Here is a 23,343-nt window from a genome sequence, read left to right on the forward strand (position 1 = left end):
CCATAGAGTAGAGGATTAACAGTACTTTGACTTCTAATTTTACTATAGCATTATTTTTCAGAACACTACTGAGAAAGATTTAAAATGCAAACAACTCATGCACATTTTAGCCAAGTAAGAGTAACTAGCTAGTTCAGAAATGTAAACCAAAAAAAAAAATAATCAGATTCATAAGGTTTAGACCTGCATACTGGAAAATTAAAGAACATAATCACTAATTATCTATTGTAATAATTATCTATTTTAACTACACAACCATTTCATCTGCCTAGCAAACTGCAAATCTCCCATCTTTGTTTAACTGAAACATTACATTCTTGAATGCACTAAGGAATTTTTCAGTAATATGTTTCATTTTCCTGAAACAGAAAATGTAGGACCATTGACTCATAAAACAGTGAAAACCTGCAGGATGCCTGGGATTGAATAGGGGAAAAAAAAAAAAAATAAGGTACCAATAAGGTACTGCAATGACAGGATACAATATTGATTCCCTTTTTGCAAATAACCAAGTTTTCCCAGGTCAGGGATGAAACTTGCCTTCGAATTATTTCAGTTTGTTATGGGTCTAATTAACCCATATCAGAAGCTTCCTTGGGATATCATTGCCCTGGTGCTTTTACCAAACCCTTTCCAAATGCTAATCTGTGGACTAAGGACAAAATCATTTTCACAGTCTCCCTTTGTAAGCTATTTCAGGCCTGTACTCTCTACCAGTTAATTCTGATGTTGAGACAGCAGTCAAAGGACGAGTACGGTTTCAGAAAAAAATACAGAAAACAGAAACTGTAAGCAAAGTCTCCATCTGAACTTTCAGTAGAATGAGGCCCACTTCTAAAACCAGGATTCTCTCTCTTTCCCTGTACCCTTGCTTTTTCAAGTCACTTCAACCCTAAGTAAAAACTACCCCCCCTCCCAAATTACTAAGTACTTTAACAACCACACTCTGAAAGATCCTGTCACTCCAAAGTTAGAGTTCTCACACCTGCATCCACCCAGAGTCAGCCTGCCGTCCAGAAGCAAGACTGCTGAAGCTGCTGGTGAATTATATGCTAGGCACACCTCAAATACAGCCCCTTTATCCCAGCTGCATGCAGTCAGCAGTCCTGGATCTGCTGGAATTCAAAACAAGGCAGCAGCACAAGGGGCCCCGACTGGAGGCAGAGATAATAACAACACCTGTGAGAAAACACCATGGACCCGACACATGTGAAGCTGTTCACATCTTTGTGTGGACCCAAGAGAGACTTAAAAGACCACTGGAACAGATGAGTAAAATCTGTCACACTGCTCTGAAAGTCCTAGAGGCTACTGTATGGTTTCAACACAGATGAAACACTAATACAGAGGCACTGAAGAAGCAACTGAGAAGCAAACTCAATGTTGGAAACTGTAACTCAGCAACTACTGCCTCACTGGAGGCCTCTATTGTGTAGGCACTGCCATACTATGCACACGATCTTTTTTTTCATTCCCTGCAGAGAATTAGCTTAGCCCATATCCACATGCAAAGAATATCAGGTCACAAGAAGCGGAAATGAAAGCATACACCACCATTACATGACAACACACATATGCCTAGGTGTTCATGGAAGACTTAAAAGCTCACAGCTTTCTCTTCCTGGGCCACTTCCTCCTGTTTCCCAAAGCACTGATCAGTGGAAGCCCCAAAGAGCAGAGACCTGCTTAAAACCTTTCTACATACTACTTCAACAAATAATCTGTACTTTCACAATAGGTCCATCTTCTTTATTTACCAAACATTTTCATTGGCACTTTTAGAGTGAAATGAAGCACCAGGCCTTATAAAGACACCTAAAACTTTCACAGAAGGTTTTTCAGAGGCTGTATCTCAGCTTAAGCCATCATGTACAAACATGAAGAAAGCAATGCTCAAAGCAGGCAGCAGTGGGGAGAAGATACAACGGATGAAACAAATGTGGATCAATGTGTGCATTCAACAAAACCACACTGTTTTCACAACAATCTCATGCAGGAGTAAATTTCTGCTATCATGCACATCACACAATTATCTGATCTTCACCTTCTCCCAAGAACAACAAACCCCAAAAGGCACTGGTGGCACATCTCTCATAATGTCTTTTGTCAATCCTCACAAGTACTACAAAGGAGATTTCGTGCATAACCTTCATGAGGTATCTTCTACAGTAAAGATGAAGAGTTACTAAGAAAGGACAGCCAGGCACATCACCTTTTCCATCCTCAAGTTTTACTTTAACTGCAGAGCCATCAACTGCAACTAAACCATTCTCTTCTCAAATGCCAGCATGCATGAAAGAGAAGACAATGCGTTTACTGCTGCAGCTTTTTCTCCTCTATCATGATCCAGCAACGTATCAGCAGTATGGCCTATTTTATCTCCTGTATCTTGACAGTTCCCAGGAATGCTCTCCTGGTGCTACTCTGGGCAGATGGCACGTGACATCCCATCTTGCTCAAGACACTACTCCTAGGCCAGGGGTTGAATTCCCCACAGGTCCCTAATGAACCCACACACAAACACCGCCACAGGACTGGATGCACTTCAGGACACGATTCAAAATAATTCTGCCAATCAACATAATCAGCATACTGCGTGCTCTACTAAATTCAGCAGAAATGGATGGCTGAACAACTGTGCACACATGTACACAGTCAATCCAGATTTGTTTGACTTGGCAACTCAGTAACATAAAGAACAACTATTATGGTATGACTGTCCTTGGCCTAAGACATGCTTCAGGGCAAGCTCAACAGAGTTTGAAAGAGATATCTATCAACATGTAACGTAGAAACCAGAAAACCAAAAGGACTAAGAAGAAAAATCCCAACAGTTACGTGACATCATCCTGAAACACTCCAAACTGTAAAACTAATGTGTCACTCTGATCAAAAGCTTCTAAAACCTCACTATAAATGATAAAGGCTAGCAATATAATAAATAAAAATTTCTTACTTAGAAAGATCAACTGAGAGCAACAATATTACCAAAATTGTTAGCTTTAGGATACTATTTTGTCTCGTGACTTGATGGAGACAGGACAACATGGAAGCTAACGCTACAATGATTACTGATTTTTACACTTTTCTGAATCTACACAGCACCCACCATATCCTTATTCAGTTATTACATTTTCATATATATCTATATTTTTTTCATATGTATATATTTATATATATACACACTCACTCCCACATACAAACGCAAACTAGCAAGCCTTTTAAGTATGCTAAACAATTCTCCAAAGACAAATGACAGGATTGAGCCTCATGTTCTCACACACTTCATTTATAAACTGTAGCAACCATAGCTACTTTTCATTAAAAATATGCAGAGGAAAGACACTTTTAGTTTCACAGGAAAACAACCTTTCATTTGTACAGTATTTCTAATCACTACTCATACAGACAAGAAAACCAAAAATTTCCATATTTTGAAGTCAAACAACCCAAATATTGAAATTGGATGTTTTACAGGTAAAGAAAACATACAGATTCTTTTGACTATATGTACTTAATCAAGCATTTGTTCAAAAGTTACCAATAGTCCTTTTAAAATGTTCTATCAAGCCAAGTCTATCTAATACCTGAAACACACAGAACCACGGACTCACCTAATAAAGATGGAATTACAGATTTTGAAGACGTGCGAATAATACATAAAAGATACAGGGTACACAATGCTTCTTTGGAAATACTAAATACCTGAATACAGCATATTACTTAATTTGAATAACACCACAGAATTAATCAGCCCACTCTTGTTTGCCAAGAAAGTGAAACAATTCCACACAGTTCAGCTGTTCTGGACATTCCTCCAACTGCAATGGAAACAACTTGAGTCAGTGTTGCCACACACACTGGGTGGCCTCTGCCTCCATATCCCTGCTCCTTCCCTTGCGCCAACACTCCTCAGATCCTGCAAGAAAACCAGGGAGAGACAAATGAGCAGAAAATGACTGCTGCAAAAATTAAAGGGCTTTCTGCTGCTGCAGCTCAGCAAACCAGCTTTCCACAGGGTCAGAGGAATGCAACTGTCAGCACTAGAGCAGGAGTAAAGATAGGCAGCTAAAAGCAATTACTGTGCAAGCAATACTGCTTACATTTAAGACCAAAAGCACCTTGGAACTATGACTGCAGACACTAAATAACACTCATACCTGAAAAAAAAAAAATTCCATTTAAAATAATGTTAGTAATAAAAACTATGGCTCCTGTCAACAATAATCATCAACCACAAAGCCTCTCCAAGCACAGCATTACAACGTGTCAAGGCAGAATATAAAAAAAACTGCCCTTCTGTTTTTCATGACACATTAAACACAAAAATCATTGTGCTTAACTTCAACAATCTTAATTTCAGGAGTGTCAGAAACACAAACCTTCTGTAACACGCATTATTACACCAAGAAACAAGCTTAAGATGTATTTTTTAGCCTTATTGACCTTTCTCTTCTCCTACCTTAACCAGACCCTCTTGTCACTCACACTCAGCATAAGAGAAAAATTTCATCTCCTGACTCACAAATTGCTTCCAACACAACCATATTTTTCAGCATGTAGCTTCTTTCCCATGGTCTTATATAAATACAACAATATCAAGAATTATGAGAAATGTCTTAAACTTCATTAGTCTTAATTGTCTTTCCTATTTATTCAGTCAATCATGAATAACAGCTCCTTATCTAATCCTCTCAAATCATCTTTCTTAAAAAGCTCATGAAAATGGATTACCCTTGTAGTGCACAGCTGATTATTTCCCTTACAGTCTATTGTATCAAAAGGTGATAGGTGGAGAATTTTAACCAAAGGCCTTTAGTTACAACAAATGAAAAAAAAAAAAAATCTCTTCTGGCCTGAACTTAAGATGGAAGGGCATAGCAAAAATAACATAGTATCACAGGGAAAACAAAAAACACAAGGTAACCATAGCTTCAACCATTCAACACCCTTTTGGAGATGAAGCCTTTCTCCTGCTTAAAAGAACCTGAAAGTCAATACAGATCACAAAGTACAAGCCCAACATAAAACCTCAGGAATTTAGTACCTGCAATTTGCTAGGTTTGATTTCTAGTCTTCACTTCTGGTAGGTTGCAAAACTCCTGCAATAATCTGAAGTGACAAATATATAAGCAGAAGGACTAGATGCAGAAGACAACCACTATCCTTTTTGAAAGGAAAAGGAAAAAATATTGAGGAGACAATAACTTTTTCAGTATTTGCGACATTCTGAGCTTCGCAAGGTTAAAAACTCAAGTTTATTTTGTTTTAATTCAGGCAATAAAGCTTTACCATTTCATCTGCCAATTTTTAAGCTAAATACTGTTTTATCTGGACAAAAATCAGTTTTTTTGTAAAACAAGTTAGGACAAGCTTATTAAATATATTGTTTAAATTAAGTGGAAAGTGCAGAAATTCCTATTATCACCATGTTAAAAGAAATGTAGCTCAGACTTCACAACAGAAGAAACAGAGCAATGGCAGAACTCAATAACAAATGTACAGACTAGATTTCATAATAAATAGGAGCATCAAAAAACTATGACCTTTACTATCCATATATAGATATTTATTATTTAGCAGTTTCACACTATGTTTGCAGCTATAAAAAACTACAGATTTTTTTTGCCCAATACCTGAAAAAGCTCTATTATTGCAGCTGAAGTCTAAAATTCCACAAGTAAAAATCAAGGAAATTTAAGTGTTAAAGGTTTTTGAAAACTGGTTACAGGACTTTTACCAATGCAAAACAGAAGACAAGGCACTACTGATAAGACACACACCCCTGCCACACATACACACTTCAGGAGATTACTGTGGCACATGAACTTTACTGGAAAGTTTAAGAAAATGGAAGTGCAAGTTCATGCCTGACTAAACATGAAACCTCCTCCTCTGCATGTGATCAAGTGCAGCATCAATATATGGGGTGTATTAGCTACAAACACAAAGCAAGAAGTAACACAGGCCAGTGCCACTCCTGCCATGACAGCTATAGTTCCTCCACTACCAGACTATTCTATTCAAAATATTTTCTGTGAAAGTGTTAACTTTTTCTGATCCAGATATAACTGAATCCCTCAGGAAATTACTTGCTTGCCATCACCCCAACATGGCATGTACCTCCATTCTTAAGACAACTAAGACCCATCACATAAGACAGAAATTTCACACAAGGTTTCTAAATCCTTTCTGTTCCAAGGCTGATTCACCTACTGAAGTCTCAGAGTTTCCACTGTAACTTTTTCCTTCACAGCCTTGGAATAGGTTTCTGCATATCTTCCTTTGGTTTTCTTTACCCTATGTGATAGAATTGACCCCTTGCCCTAAAGGGGGTAACAGGCTGTATTTCACATGTATTAGATATCCAGTTTTATTAGGCAGAGTAGCCTCCAGCTATGTCTGTCATGGGGGGAGAAACAGGAAAAAAATCCCTATGATGGGTAAAGAAAACAGTGTCTTTCTTTCCACATATCTCATCTGGCAGATAGGAGAGGAAGAAATAGTAAAATATTCTACTAGTACAGACCTTTCTTTATTATTCTCATTGCTGCATACTCTCTGATGCTCTTGCAGGCAGTGGAGGAAGACCTGCTGCAAACCTTGGCTCCTTCACAACTTCAGCTATGAGCAGAGAAAAGAATTCACCCTCTACCTTGAGACAAAAAGCAGACTCCAGGAATCTCTAATTATAATTATTGTGGGAATGTGGTCAGGAAGATAATAAATCAGATTGCCATATCAAAGGTGTACAAAGAGGGGGGAAGTGGGAGGAAAACAGGAGTCAGGCTGCCGTAACAGAAGTAAAAAATTCTCAGGGTATGGAAGGGAGGAGAGCAGGGAAGGCAAGATAACAGCCACAAATTTATTTTCAACCAGAAAGAAAACAAAATATTTGGCTACAAATTCCCTACAATACAGCAAACATATAAATAAACAACACTCCAACTAACCCCTAAATCTAGTTTCTCATAACTGCATTTTTATAATACATTTTTTCTTTGGCAGGCTGCCTTGCTGGATTACACATGGTGGTTATTTACACTGCAGTTGCTTGTTAATGACATAATCAGAACAAACTGAAGAAAAATTCAAATTTGATGAAACGCAAACTCTTTCAAGGTTTCCAGTGAGGATTCTGTGCATAACTCTGAACTAGAACTTGAGAAGTCTGTGTTCAATTCCTGGTCCCAGACACATGCTTCTTGTGAGACCCTACATGCATGTGCATGTCCACACCAAGTATTTGTGCTTGCTTATATAAAAGACGTTTTTCAAGCACAACTGAACATTTCATTCAGCTGTGAATGTACACAAATGATGATTTATGTAATATGCTTTATGTAATATGACTACTGAGATTAAGATTCCAATTTTTAGCATGTCCATCTTCACACCTTCATTTACAAAGAAAAGATATTCTAGTAGAACACACTACAATCCTTCAATCATAAGACACATGAATTTGTATCTTAGACACACAATTGTATAAATTCACATGCGGAAAATACTGACATGTGTTAACAAATATGTACACAGTAAAGGACAACCAAGTTACTCTGGTTCCACATTTCTGCAATAAATACAGAAAAAAAAAAAAAGAAAAAAAAAAAGGGGGGGGGGGGGGCAACGGGCAAACCATCAAACTACTTTGAGTTGTCAAATTACTCATTATTTCCATGCAGGTGCAGTGAACAAAAGCAAATACAACAGGCTTAGTCAAATCCAAAAGGTGTTTCACATATGTGAGCCACAACCTGGCATGAGTTAGAAATGCAGTCATGAATTTGAGATCTTCAATGCAAGAAAATTACTGAGTTAGTGTAGAAATTTACAATTTTAGCAGAAAACCAGTGAAAAGTTGCAGATACCAAGTGATGAGAGAAACATAAGAAAACAACAAGCCAATGGTCACTGACAAGATAAAAAACTGTTCTAACAAATCACCATTCTAGTATCAGCATTTTTTTTCCACTGTAGGCTTTTCAATACTAGAAGAACCAAAGAAATAAAGATTCACAATGCAGATGTCCTCAGCATTGTTTTTGGCAGGCCAAAACTGTATAACAGACATGTCCAAAAAAACTATATTATTTTTATGATATGTTATTAATTCAAAACTGAGCTTATTGACTCAGAATTAACTGAGTTTGGACACTTGCTTTTCTCAAGCAACCTAGAAAAACACTTGCATAGCAAATAGGGATTTTTTTTTCAGGAAAGCTGCTGAAACAGACATCCCACAGAAAACACTCCAAATTCCAACAACTTGTACTTGCCTGCTATTACTACATAATTAGTTCATACAGAATATTGAATATTCATATACTAATGCTGACTTCTTGTAAATTTGTTTTATGGTTAAAATTCAGTATTTCCCAACTTGGGCACATAGCTATAATCTCCCTTTTCAAATCAATTTCTTTTTAAAGATAGCATCTAAAAACTGAGGTTCATACAAAGTACAAAACATACTATTACACAATCTGGACAAAGAAGAATTGACTTCCAGTGATTTAAGACAAACTAATTAATGGGGACTTTAAACTATTATTCTGTTTAGATCTTACATAGACAACCATAGGCCATGAAAGAAGCTGCTATGACCGTTTTGATGAATGAAGTACCAATGTTGCTTTACACTAGAACATATGAAAAAGTTAATTGGTCATAAAACTCAGGGCATTTTAAAAATGAACAGCCACATAAAATTACTATAGTGTATGAAAGCCTCAATCAGAACTTGTCTGTGCTGTGCGGAGAGTCAGCGTCAGTCTCTCCCTTCTCATATGAATAGATGCAATCTCAGCAACCAGACACAATAAATACAAGATGAAGGGAATGGCAAGCAGAGCAGCAACACAGAATTAATTCCAGAGGCTAGGAATCACAACATGAAAATTATTTCATTATTTTAACTCGTTAATTATTCACACAGTAGAGATACAGGAAATGGCAGGAGAAATCTAATGAAAGAGCCAGAAATTAAGAAGCACGGATGAAGGGGATTAGAAAGGTATAGAAGAAAAATGATGAAAAATGGTGGATGAGAAAAGAAAGGGGTTTAGGGCAAGGTTTCACATACAGTAGCAGGGCCAATGTACAACATTCCTTCTGCTGCTCCACTGCTCATTACTCCTAGTCTAGCATTGCGGTGTGCTGCTTCCTCCCTTACTAACAGTCACAAATATTTATGATACTGTACTATGACTCAGCCATGGCTGAAAAATAACCTGATAAAAAAAAAAAAAAAAAAAAAAGAAAAAGGAAAAAAAAAGAAGAAGTTGACACAACTAGGAGGAAGACGCAGGAGTAGACATGAGCCGCTGCAAGGGAAAAAATAGGTCATGACAACATTTATCTCAGCAAAAAGGTGCAACCATGGGATTAAAGACAAATGTCTATGTCCAGACCATATAAATAAACCTTTCAACTGCATCTTTTAACTTACCATGATATGTGCAAACTGGAACGTGTTTGGATCACATCAGGTGACAATGACAAGAAGAAATACATAGAAAAGGTGGCCTAAGCACTTTGCTAATGGTGGGTAAGAGGAAGGATACACCTTTCACTGAAGAATCAACCAATGCAGTGTATTTCCAGTTGCTCTTAAGTGATTTTTCCCCCACGTCATCCCCCAAGTCAAATCTAGGATTCCATATGCATGAACTACAATCTATTATTCAGGTATGAAAGTCACGAAGTCTGACTCTACATTGCTTAAATGCATTAAATGGAGATGCAATGCAGAAAGGTCATGAAGCTGGCTATCGAACACCATGTAGCAGGACATGATACTGCCTGGTACACAGAAGTACTTGGTACTTCAGGTGGAGACGGTGCCTACATTTCTGAGATTCAAATGGAGTCTTCTATTATTTGCTCTATTCCCTAGGAGACATCTTTCTTTAGCATCATCATTTAAAGACAGATCTAAAGCTAGATCTTTACTTCTATTCAGACACTGCTACTAGATACCATTGATGCCATTTTTGGAGGAACTGAAGGGACTGCAGAACCAGTTACAAAGTAAAGCAAAGACAGCAGGTTAGGCCAAAGTTTTCTTACTCATTTGTGATATATTTATGTCAGTTCAACATTGGGTGAGGGGGAGTGCAACACAGGACAATCTAAATGTAGCTTGCAGCTACGTTTGTGAAGTGGTTTTCATTATAAACCCTTATTCATAAAAACTGAGACTAAGAATTTTCACACTAAGTAAGTACAGTTCTATAAACATTTACTGCTATTAACAACCCAAGTTAAAAACTAGATGAGGCAATAAATAAAAAATTGTTCTCTGAAAGCTCAGCTTTAGTTTGAAAAATATAATTTTGTAATATATGGAATGAACATCCTGAATGTATGATCCAAGGTACTAGCTAATATCCACCTGGTCTCACAGTGAACCTAAATTCAAATCTCATCAATGTGAAATGTCCTGGTAATTTCAACACTTACACATTCAATTGCTCTTAAAAACAGCTTTTAACATAAGCACTTAAAATTAATTCATATTTAAAGATGATTATTAACTGAAACATTTGTATATACCCATACAACAGCAGCTTTTTACCTGACTGGACTTGAACAATAAATATCACAAATAACCTCTAGATGTTACCTTTATTATTTTTATTGTAATGACTTTGAAATTAATGAAAATTAAGACTACAGTGAAATAATTAATACATAAAAGAAAGCTACAAGGAAAAAGGAATAAGCCTTTCTCTGCATTTACTGCCTATAGTAAAAGGTGCAAATCACCACAAGGAAGACTTTCAGTATTAAGAAAGAATTGTTTCATGACAAGAACAGTTAAGCACTATTGAGTTGACTAGCGAGATTAAGTAATTTCTATTATTTAAAGCTTTTATGACTTTCAAAAGCCTAGTGGTGCCATCTTTTCCTTTAAATCAGTTCTGACAAACTTCAATAAGCCTGTTTTATTCAGAGTGATGGCAGGAAGCTACCAAGTTTCCTGCTTGTGTTTGCTTTCTGCTGTTTCAGTGAACTGAATGAGCAAACACCTGACAAGCATCAGAGATGGCACAGAGGAAGCAGCAATAACACGTGCCCAATGTCAGGGCTTTTAACCTTCAGCAACAATGAGTTATGTCAACTCACTGCATCTCATACAGATATCTTAAAAAATAGATTAAGCAAACAGATTAGACAAACATCTGCCAATAATGCTGTAAGTACAATTTATCCGTCCTAGGGCCAAGAGGAGTAGACCAGATCCTCAAGGTCATTTCCAGCACCACTATATTTAAGCTGTAAAAAGGAACATACAGCCCATTTTGAACCCATGCAGAGGAACTTCAATAAAACTGAAATTCTACTTAGTAAATTAAGAGATAAATATTTGCCTGCTTAGGACTGTCCAATTAAATGATGTATCTAATGTAGTGCACATTTATCTCATGTATGTTTCTTGTATAAAATACCTTCTTGCTGGAAGGATAAGCCTAAAACATCTTATGTTTCAATCATGTCACTTTTAAACTCTAAGTGGGAATGTAATTTTTAAGACCTTATATTTTTCAAGAAAATCTTCTAAATGCATGTTAGTTGTAAAATGCTGGCTGTAGATACCAGCTCCCTGGGTACACATCTCCAGTGTTACTCCTATTGCTCAAAGCTAGCTGGAGCACAAGACTGAAAATGACAAACTGCTAAGGGGTCAGCTCTCTTTGGACAGGAATGAAACTGGAATATCTTAAAAAAAGACTTGTAAGGTGAAGCTACATTCACAAGTTACACAGAATCACTGATCTCACTGGTGATGCTTCATAGTCCATCATTTACACCAACCTATGATTGCAGGTCTGGTAGACCTACTCACATCCCATTGTTTGCAGGAGACTTCAGGGAAAGAGGAAAAAAAGGTAAAGCTAATCAGATGTTGGATAACAGCACTTAAATATCCTAATTCCTTTTCATTAATGCATAAACTTAGTAACTTGTTGGTTTATGCAGACAAAATAAATACTACTTGGCCAAGCACACATAGTTTCTCTTTTTACAAATTATTCAAGTACCTCTTCTTTGAGCTCGCCAATATACCTGCAGCATACTGGTCAGAAAATAAGGAATCCATTGAGAAGCTTAAAAGTTAGAGGAAAAAAGCACTTTAAATATCAATACCAGATGTAATTCGGTAAGCCTGTATACACTTCATGCTTCACCTGTTCTGAAGACCATACATAAAGGAATAAAAGTTGACCATTTTGCCTATTCCTTTTCAGAAAACAACGAAAGCTTCAAACAAGGGAGACTTATCTGCACAGAATGAAGTATGCTATATTAGGTTGGACTTTCAAGATGACTTATACATATGGAAAAGTCACCAACTACAACTCAGAACACGCAGTACAAATGGAAAAGATCCTAACTCAGTTGCTACAAAATTAAATTAGTCATAAAAATTAATTTTGCCATGGAAAATAATTTGCCATAAAACCAAAGTTTTCTGTCAATTATTACATTTATATTAGGGAAGGAAGCATTGCCAACATATGTTCATCTTCATCTGCTTGCTAATAACTATTTCCACATGCATGCAAGTTCCTGGTCATTAACACAGTATTTTGTTGATTTTTTCTGTCCAAACATACATGTGCCTAATGCTCACATACACACAGAGCTCCACTGCTACCAAACGGGAAGAAGCCAAAAGCAACTGGCAGCTCTGTACTTTCTACGAAGACGTATGTGCAGCACAGCAAGTCATTAAAAAAAAAGTAGAATAACTTAATAACATACACCGAAAACGTACAGAACAAAAAATTACCATTACACATGCAAATACAGCATCTTTTGCAAGGACAACATACTTCACAGCACTTAAACAGACCTTTCAATCCCGACATAGGAAATCCCTCGAAGCCAAACCAGGTTGACTCCACCAAAACATATGCTTTCCACCATAATTCCAGATTTTCTCCAGAGACTTCCGCCAGAATATAATTTTATCACTGGGTGCTGGGAAACCATACTAACGCACATCCAGAAATTTAGGGCAGTGTTCACAAGAAAAACCTGCCTTTTGTCTTGAGAGTTATAATGACCTTTTTCACAGTATTTCCAACGCGATCAGATGAAACAAAATACAGTACAGTTCACATTGTGACTGATGTAATATGGGCTGGGAGCAATACCGTGGAAACGAAAAAGCCAAGAATCTTTGTCTCCTTCTAGACAAACTGCCAAGCCTCAATAGTTGAAGGGAGAAAAAGCAGAGCATCCCAAATAAAACACTGCAATGCATGTTCACCATTTCAGTAAAGTCGCTGCAGCTTTTGGCAACCCCATAGGAAATTTGGGCCTTCAAAGAAAGCCCAAGCTAATAAAAGAGCTAAAAAACAATCCTAGCTTAAAAATTACAGGAGGAAAAAAAAAATAATAACCCACTGGCTGTAAAGGGAAACCCCACGGAGCTCTATTATTATTATCTATTTAGCATCGCTACTATCGCAAGCGATGCTAAATAGATAATCTCGGCAATAACAAGTCATAAAAATATTAAATGCTGCATTTTTCTCGCCACCGCGCCGGTATTCGGGGGCAGGCGGACAAGGGCGGCGGGCCCAGCGACACTGCCTACCTGAGAGAGCTGCCGGGGGTTGGGGCAGCCGAAGAGCGCGGAGCTGGAGCTGAAGCTGATGGCCCCTCTGCGGCTGAGGACGTGCTGCGGCACCGGCCTGTCCAGCGGCAGCACGGGCAGCTGGTAGCATACTTCCATTGACGAAGCCTCCGTGCGCCGGCCCGCCGCGGGGCAGCGGCCTCGCCCGCCGCACCTGCCCGCGCAGGGCTCGCCGCAGCGGGGAAGGACCGGCGGCGAAGCCCCGCGGGGGCCCGGCGCCTCCTCGCCGCCCCCGCACCCCCCGGGGGGCCGGGCCGGGCCGCGCCGGGCCCCGCGCCTTTGTGCTTCGCCGCCGCCAAAGCCCGGCGGGAGCCGCCGGCGGGAGCGAGGGGGAGGCGGCGGAGCGGGACGGCTCTGTCAGCGCCCGGGGCGGCGAGTCCCGGCCCGCGGCCGCTCCCTCCTTCAGGCGCGCTGCCGCCGGCGGGAGCCGCTGTCAGCCCCGCTGCCGGCGCCGCGCATGGAGGGCCGGGGGCCGCGCTGGGGGAGACACGCGCCGCGCTCGCCCCTATTGTCCGGCACAGCCGGGAGCGGGAGGAGGAGGCGCCGCTCTGCCGAGGGGAAGGGGCCGGGCCGTCAGAGAGGGGACCCGGGGAGGAGGGGGAGGAGGAGGAGGAGGAGAACGGAGAGAAGGAGAAGGAGGAGGAGGAGGGAGGATGGCGCCTCCGCCCCGCCCGCGCGCGGCGGCCCGGCTGGAGAAGCAGGCACGAGCCCGGCGGACCGTGCGTGGGTCGCGCGGCTGGCGACACGCGCAGAGCGGCGTCATAACGTCACCGCTGCCCACACTCTCCCCGTCCGCGCGCACCAGGCAGGGGCGGCTCGGCGGGCCCCGCGCGCCGCGCGCATGCGCCCCGCCCCCTCCCCCTCGCGCCTTCGCAGGGGCGGGGGGCGGCACCGCCCTCCTCCCTCCCTCCCTCCCTCCCTCCGCTCCTCAGATCGCAGATCTCGGGACGGAGTGCCCTGGGAAAGGCCTGAGGGGGCGTCGAGCCCGACCTGTGAGCGAACCCCACCGTGTCAACCAGACCATGGCACACAGTGCCACGTCCAGGCTTTCCTTACACTTCCTAGGGCCGTGACTTCACCTCTTCCCTGGGCAGCCCATTCCAGTATCTAGTCACCCTTTCTGTGAAGAAATTCTTCCTAATGTCCAGCCTGAACCTCCTATGATGCAGCTTATGACTGTCCTTTCATCCTGTTGCTGGTTGTCTGGAAGAAGAGACCGACTACAGCCTCATTTGAGGAAGCTGTTGAGGGCTATAATGTCACCCCTGAGCCTCCTTCTCTCGCAAGGGGCTGAACACCCCCAGCTCCTCCTAAGATTTGTGCTCCAGACTCTTGAGCCGCTCCATTGCCCTTCTCTGGACTTGCTCCACCACTCCAATGTCCTTCCTGAACTGAGGGGCCAAAACTGGACACCATACCTGAGATGCAGCGCTGCTTGGGTGAGACCCAAGGGCTCCTGGAACCCCTGGGCCAGCAAGGTGGCAAGTGGGGGTTTGACTCACTACCCCCATGTCATAACATGTCATCCCCCAGAGAATGGCATGAGCTTGTGTCAGGAGAGGTTTAGGTCACATAATGGGAGAAGGTTTTTCACCCAAAGGGTGGTTGGGCACTGGAACAGGCTCCCCAGGGAAGTGATCACAGTGGTCACCAGCCCGACAGTTCAAGAAGTGTTTCAACAATACTCTTGGCCACATGGTGACTCCTGTGGGTGGTCCTGATGTGCAGGGACAGGAGTTGGTCTACGATGATCCCTTCCAACTCGGGATATTCTGTGTCCATCAGCCCTCAGTTCCCCATTCCCCATCCCCCATCCCACAGGCTGTGCCCTCACACTGGGCGAGCAGCCCTCAGGGGACTGTGGTGTCACCAGGGCCAGATCTGGATTCTCTGGCTGCTCCTGTGGGAGGCTGAGCACCAGTAAGTGCAGCCTGGCCTTGGACACCTAGCTTGGGCAGTTGCTTGAAAATCAAACATGGAAAGATAGTTTTGTTTCAAAATGCATCCTCCATCAAATGCAATACACTGACGAGTTTGTATTTGCATTTGAGCCCTTGTGGTTCATTTTTAGTGTGGGGAGAGGTGGGATTTTTTGCAAGACAAAGAGGTAAAACTGTATCATTTTTGTTAAGATTAAAAATTAGGTTCCTGCAAACTATACAATTCCAGGAATTGGACTTTAAGGGAGAAAAGGAATAATCCATGATGTGATCTACTATAGCTATGTACATCATATTAGCTGGGACACCTAGAAATAAACTTTACTCTTTTTTTTTTTTTTTTAGGACTAAGCCTCATTTTGTCTCTCTGCAAATGCTTTTTTTTTTTCCATCCTTTCATCTCATTTATTTCTCCATCATAAAAAAAATCCTAAATATAGCATGATAGGTAAGGGAACGTTTCTGTTCTTTGATTAATATATGAAATGCCTGTACCCACTTAAAAATCAGATTTTGGAAAATGATTCATATGATTTAATTTTGCATAATACATTGTTCTTCTCAGTGCTTGCTTACTGGCAGAAAGGTTTAGATTTCACATGATAGTTGTTATTTATAGGCAATGACACAGCTTTGGAGGAACTCATTTGGAAAGAATAGGTGGTTTGTATGGAGGATTTTCATCTGTTTGAACTAGTTCTAGAAGCAAGTACTTTTATAGATGTGGACTGATGGCCATTTCACCTTGAACTGTGAAGTTAAAAAATGCACCTCATTCTTTTGCAGAGCTGTAATCCCACCTTGTCTCATGGATAGCCAAAAGAACATATGGACACATGAGGAGGACACTGGATCAGCTTCTGTGTCTTAAGAGCTTTTTTCAGCTGTTTTATTCCCTTTTTAAAAAAATTAAAATTTCACAAGCATTCTCAGTATGATTTTATAATGCATGCATGCAACATTTCAAGATACAATAAGGACATGGTAATTCAAAGTAAAATAACATACTCAGCTTTTTTTTTTTCCCCAGTAATTAAGAAATGCCAGGTTTTCTTCTGCATTCTTTGACAGTTTACTCATATTTGGCCTGCTTACATTAAATCAGCAGTGCATTTGAGCTACTGATAGGACTCCACCAGCTTCACTGGTGTCAGGATATTCCTCTCCCAATAAGTTTTCAAATTTACTTTTTGTTCTTTTCTACTGATAAAGAATTTGTTTTCTGTACTCAGGTAGGATGGATTTTTATTCTAGTCAATCTGAAATTCAATTAATCAAAAATATGTCATGTTTTTTAGGGGGAAAAAAAAGTATATTCTTACTCTCACAATATAAGTAGTGTATATTGCAATCCTATATGGTCAAACTATAAGTGAAGATAATTGATAGTGTGTTTTGTGGTTCCTATCAGCTCTGCATACTTTCCAACTGATTGTTTGAAATTAATTCTTTAAGGACACTTTAATTTTCAGTCTGAGACAGTATAGCCTTAAATAACATATACAGTGTTGCCCCTCAGATTATCTTTGATATCTAGTTAATGTTACCTAAACACCTTTAAGGAAACTGAAATCCATTATTATGAAGTAAGCATAGATTTTCCAGGCAGTGACTGTTTCCATAACTGTGATGTTCTCAGGACACAAATTGCTATTTTTTAATAAACACAGATGTTATAAATATTAGCCCAATGTTGATTTCTTGAGTGAATTTACAAAGAAGACTCTTAGAGACTCACAGAATGGTTTGAGTTGGAAGGGACCCTAAATATCACCTAGTTCCAACCCCCAGTCTTACCTCAGGATGACAGACAAAGCCTTATAACTATAGGGTATGTCACATGTTTTCAGCCTAAATACATTTGTTGGAAAAAGAATTCATATTCTGTGACTTACATTCTGCCAATTCTGTCTGTTGTCTTCCCTTGCTATGCAGTAAGAGCTTGTAGAAAATGAAAGAGGGCTTTATTGATTTTCATTATAGAGATTAAACAACTCCAAAGTATTTATTCAGAGCATTTTGTTTTTTGTTTGAATTAAATTTCAACCATGGAGTTCTGTGAGTATCATGGTGGTGCATGTCTTAAATGCATCAAAGGATGAGGTGCCATAGTTCAGCCATGTAAGCCCTGTGTCTTGTGAATTCTTTACTATGGCAGAAACAGCTATTAATTAGAATATTCAAATTTAGGGAGCATTAATAAAGTTTCAGTGTTTCTTTTCACATTTGCATTAATGTTGTGTCGTTTACACATCATTACTATTTTCAGGGTGCTGTCTAGCAAGGTAGAAACATTACTGATGGCCAGATTTATCACAAAGAACATCACTTGTGAAACTGGAGAGATGGAAGATCACAAAATCAGAGTTAGTTTAGTTTCCTGGTTACAGTAAAAAGAAGATGAAATCACACAGGTATTCCAGCAAGATATTCTGCAGGATTAACTGCACGGCACAGAGTGCCTCTCTGGGGCACACCCAGCTAACACTAGCAGAACTGAACAGTCTGAACAGAAGAGGATGCTTTTCCCATGTTCTCTGTACAAAATGGAAAATAAGGATCCTCAAAGGCATGATGTGCTTGTATTTTGAAAACATCCTGAGAACAGAGGAAATATTTATTTGTACAGGTACATGATCAAAACAAGCACAAGACGCTTTAGCTTTTCTTCTTACATGAAGAAGTTATGTGGTCTAAAAATCAGGGTTGTTCTGTAAACAAGTAAAAAGTGTCTTCATTTGTTACATCCCCAGTCACTGCATTTTTAGACATTGTTTTTGGCATTTCTTTGGCACATGATCAGATAGTCGCTTTTTTTTTCTACCCAGAGTTATTGTCTGAGTGAATACTGTATATTTCCATAGGAATTTCAGATATCTGGCAGCTCAGTTGAAATGTACTTCTGTCCCTATTTGGTGTGTCCCTTCCCTCTGCTTTGCCCTGGGTCTGCATTGAGCTCCTTTGCATTTTTGGGCAATACAACATTCTTTTCTCCTCTTTAGTTTGACATCCCCTGCACCCTGGATATTTTCTGCAGAACTTTGCAGTGTATTCATTCTTTCTGACTGCAATTACTTGCACTCACCTTCACCTGAGTGTATTGTGGTTTCCTGAACCCATTTTTTTGGTTGGTCAAGATTGAATACTATTCCTGTCCTTCAATATACTTCAAGACTTTCCTGGCTCTCTGTCATCTGCAATTTTAATAAGCATGCTCTCAAAACAGCTCAGCAGTAAAAATTCCATGAATGAGTTAGTTTAAGACCTGGAAGAGATCTGAAGAATGGTATTTAGTATATCCTGTCAACTTATGCTAACTCCTCCAGGAATGTTTTACAGTCATTTTTTGCACCCGTATTGCAGTAGCTTTATCTTTTCTATGGCCCAGGTTCATCATTCCTGACTTTAGAGGCTTAACCTGGAGAGTAGTTGCCTAAGGCTAATTCATAGTCAATAATTAAGGGAAAGAGAGCAGGCCCTTCAAGTTGTTCTTTGAAGTTGCTTTTCTCTTCACTGAAAGGAAGGAACATGGCATAACCTTTCTCCTAATTTAAGTGTGCTTCAGTTAGTGTCTGGGAAGTCAATCAGATTAAGTGGGATGTGTGATGGTGTTTATGGCCGTGTCAGGGTGGGCTGTGGAGAAGGATGGCGTCAGCGAAGCCAAGCTAAATCACATGTGCTATGTTCCCATTAGCTACAGGTTTTGTCACTCTGCTGGAGAGGCAGATAAAGTTGGTTTGACTTGTCTGGGCAGACTGCTTGTTTGCTTTTGCTTCAGTTTCTGGTATTTTAAATATTATATTGAAACCTGTTCATAATATTTTCAATGTTTGTAATAACTTCAGTTTCACTAAACTGACAGTGGCTAAAAAACATGTACCGATTTTATGCCAAAACCAGCAAGCTGGAGCAGAAAGTTAAAGAGTGATCCCAGACCATGTCAAATTTTAATTTGTTTCCAGCCCCAAGAATCATTCTCTCTGCTCAATTCAAGACTGTAGGTTTACTGACAAGTTATAGCCTTCAGGAATAGGACTGACTGTGGAAACAGACTAACAAAAGTCAGTTCTAAACACAGCTACAGACTGTCAGAAATGTAATATGTGTTCAAAGCCAGCTTTTTCTAACTCCACTGAAGATATTGGGAATAATTCTTCCTAAATGCACTTCTAAAAAACTTTAGCTAGACTGCACACAGCTTAACTGGTCTTAGCCACCAGAGTTCTGATGATTACGTTTACCTAGACAAAAATCCTCTCACTACAGTTTTCATGACTAAGGGCGTTGGTGTCAGCATAAGCTTGTGGAGAAAGCTTCTCTTTGTGTCATTTTTACATGAATAATAACAGCTGATGTGTAGAATATTTTTAATATCAGAGTGGGAGGATATGAGAGCCCCAGGTGCAGTTTCCGAGGTGCAGCTTACAAGTTTAATGGTGTTATTAGAATCTGAAAATTCACAGCTTTTTATGATGGTAATGGAGGTGGGTTTGAACCCCTATGAACAGATGTAGCAAATTCATTGCACATTCACCAGATGAATAATTTCTTAGCATGCCACTCAGTGTACAGTACCTGGTGGCCTCCATGATAAACTGTAGCGCATCAATCTCCCATTCTATCTTTAGAAAATCTAGTGATTTATTTTTATTTGGTTTGGTAGAATTTTTTTATGTTTTATGCCCTAGTACCTCATTAAAATTGCACATCCTTTCTAAATTTCTTTAGATGAAGGTGTAATTTTTAGTACAGTCTTTACAAGGATTTTCTAAAGCAATTTTGACTTTTATTTTTTAAAAAAATCTCCATCATTATGGATTAGAGTTAGGTTTGGATTTGGAAGTCATGTTTAAGTACAAAAGAGTCTTGATGTTACAGCTGAACCTCTACCGGCCTATTGATATGTACTAAAGATGTTGTGTAATATTAAAACTGAGGCCACCAAATGCTGACAGGAGTGAAATAACGAGCTAAAGTTGCCGCTTACCACCCAGGCTGTAGCAACAGTGTTTTATTAATGTCATTGTGTTGTGTTGTTAAAAACCAAAGGGAAACATTTTGCTTTTTATAAGTCAAAAATTAGACCTTTCTTGGGGTCCTGCCTTCTTCTAGGGCAGAAGTGACTTTCCATTAATTAATTCTGCAGAAGGTTCTGTAGTGAAATGAGCCCACAGGAGAAGCAGCTAATGCAATTCTTGTTTAAAAAAGAATCAAGCATGAGCTTTAACTAGTTCTAGGACCAGTGCTGGCAATAACACTAGAATTTCTTCAGACAAAGAACATTTTAATTTATGTCTGGTTGTATTAAAGATGAGCACACTCCCTTGTTGCAGAAGCTTATTTGTATGAAATTGTAGACTAGTTGCTTTTTTATATATGCTAAAATTAATGAAAGGACACTTTAGCAACAGTCTCCCTTTGGTGTATCAGAAATGGGAATTGGAGTAACTTGCAGCATTTGCACTTCTGATAATTTGGATGACTACATACAGGAACCTACAGTTTTTCCTCTTACACCTACATTCCTCTTGCTTTTGGCTTTTTTACTATTCAATTCTATTTTTATTGAAGGGCTATTGTATGCAATTATTTCCTCACAAAGAAGTTAAGTAGAAATAAATATTAACTACTATTAGAATTAACAATCTCATTCAGAGGATCACATTAGTAGTAAAACTACATACTAATTAGTATTCAAATGAAATAACTTCATTATATTCCATGCAGTTATTTTTCTGCCTTTTCAAAAAATGCTTAAGCATACTACCTCAGTTTCTCTATTAAATCTGAGCTTGCTTCAGAAATTAATCAGGATTTTTTCTTTCTTCTTCCTTTTCAGCTCATTGGTGGAACTGCTCTTCTATCAAAACCTACAGCAGTAGAAGGTAATCCCATTTAGAAATATAAGCATGAGGATTAAATATTTGAAGCTACTCTTGTTTTTCTGCCATGCAGCATTCTGACATTTCTTTGCAAAGGAAAGAATGTGTCAGGGTTAGCATTAGCATGATTTCTCTTGCAAGTCTGGATAAACATCTGTCATTCTGCCAGTCTTCCCATTAAGTACCTGAACAAATGCAGCGAGAAGATTTCATTACTTTCAAGAGATTAGCTCTGCTTTTATTTAGGTTTATTCTTTGCTAGACCTTTAGTTTTTTAACAATTGAGAAAAGGTAACTGGAATCCTGTCACATTTACAACTCACTAAATTTCTATGTGCGTAATGCAATTAAAACTGGAAGGAATATTGCCAATATGTCAACAAAAATGCAACAAAGTGATGGGAGAGTTAGTTTACAGAAATTCCTGAACTCCTTTGTCATGACCAAATGAAAGAAAATTGTTCTGGTAAGACAAGGGCACACTAAAAGGATTAGCTCTGATAAACTTTTATGTTCAGATAAAAGAAAGTCTAAGTATTAGGAGAACATTTTCTCATCAATTTCTTAAAAGCAGCTTTGCAGTTAATTAGAGACAAGTGTTTTAAAAGCTGAAAGGAGGAGGGTGTGGGGAAGTGGAGAGTAGTGCAGTAAAGCAAAGTGACCAAGACCTGTAATGGTGTGAAGCGCAATGGAAATGTGGTTTTAAAATACACATTTTGCTAATACACTTTCTGCTGTACTAGATCCTGCTGTGCAGAGAGGCCATGCCCTTCCTCCTCAGTCCTCCTGTCTGTTTGCTCCTACTAGTACTGATGCTCACCTCTAGAGTTAGCCCAGAGAGGTAAACTGGAAAAAATTACTCTTAGCCTCACCCTCCTTCCTTGCCCCCCATAAAACGTGGGACCAGCCAAACAGCACAGCCGGTTCAAGGTGCAGGTATATATAACTAGCAATGGGAGTGCCCCTTCTGGAGTCAGCCTACATTCAACCACCTCAACTGTATCATAAAAACTCACCTACATGGTGTAAATCAGCATTATGTAAGGAGTTATTCAGATGACATATAATTCAAAAAGTGGTTCATTTTAGAAAATCTAGTTTTAGTATCTCACAGAAATATATTCATTGGAGTATGTGAGTAACATACTGAAATATATAACAGATAAGAGCAATATGTAGTGTATGTATGGAATATACTGCATATGTCTAATATTTATGTAATATATTTATGATACAAGATAGACATAGCAGAAATTGTGGTGAAAATATGGGTTAATTGGCATAAAGTGTTGGTGGTACAAAGCATATACTTAATTTTATGCATGTTCTTACATGCTTTGCTGAGCTGGGATTATGGAGAGCACCCTCTAGTCGTGTTAGAACATCAGTTAAATCTACATAAATCAATACCATGTCAGCAGTTTTCTAGATTAAATTACATGACTAGGAATTTGTAGACTACTTTTATACAAGGCCTAAGAAAATAAGCAGCTTTTATAATGTTTCATTTTACCCTGGACTCGGAACGTTTAATATAATTCTTTAATAAGAAATTTAATCATAAAATGTATAAAATCTGAAAAAATGTACTAGTCTGCAAATTGTTCAAAACCTGCAAGGCAGCGTGTTTTATAGAATACCTAAAACCAGGAAAAACCATGACGTCTGCTTAGTTCTATGCAGGAGGTTTTACTTACACACCCAGCTTCTGACTACACAAAATAAGTAGAAAGACCTGTCTTAAAAGACAGAATGAATGTAAAACCCCAATAGAAATGCTGACATTTCTGCAGACTATGAAGAATTGAGAACAGGCCCAAAAAGCTTAATTTGGTGAAAGATTGCTTATCTTGCTGTGATATTGAAATAG

General features: G+C 39.3%; 2 protein-coding genes across 5 annotated transcripts in view; one reads left to right on the forward strand and one right to left on the reverse strand.

The window, feature by feature from the left end:
- Nucleotides 1–13,869, reverse strand: part of PDE7A (phosphodiesterase 7A) — a 75,159-nt gene extending 61,290 nt beyond the window's left edge. For 3 of the 4 annotated variants that reach the window (XM_085572148.1, XM_021555616.3, XM_085572147.1), the window contains exon 1: nucleotides 13,613–13,852. In XM_085572148.1, coding sequence (XP_085428274.1) covers nucleotides 13,613–13,750 — 138 coding nt within the window. In that variant the 5' untranslated portion in view covers nucleotides 13,751–13,852. Of the gene's footprint in view, nucleotides 1–13,612 lie in introns of all 4 variants that reach the window. The other variant, XM_021555617.3, reaches the window with a different exon arrangement.
- A 207-nt stretch (nucleotides 13,870–14,076) lies between these two features.
- The window catches only part of DNAJC5B (DnaJ heat shock protein family (Hsp40) member C5 beta), a 54,209-nt gene continuing 44,942 nt past the window's right edge, over nucleotides 14,077–23,343 (forward strand). Inside the window, exon 1 of the mRNA XM_021555722.3 lies at nucleotides 14,077–21,476. The gene's annotated coding sequence lies outside the window, so the exon portion shown is untranslated. The remainder of the gene's footprint in view (nucleotides 21,477–23,343) is intronic.

This window comes from Lonchura striata, chromosome 2, assembly GCF_050655825.1.
Source record: "Lonchura striata isolate lonStrDom1 chromosome 2, ASM5065582v1, whole genome shotgun sequence".
Classification (NCBI taxonomy): Eukaryota; Metazoa; Chordata; class Aves; order Passeriformes; family Estrildidae; genus Lonchura; species Lonchura striata.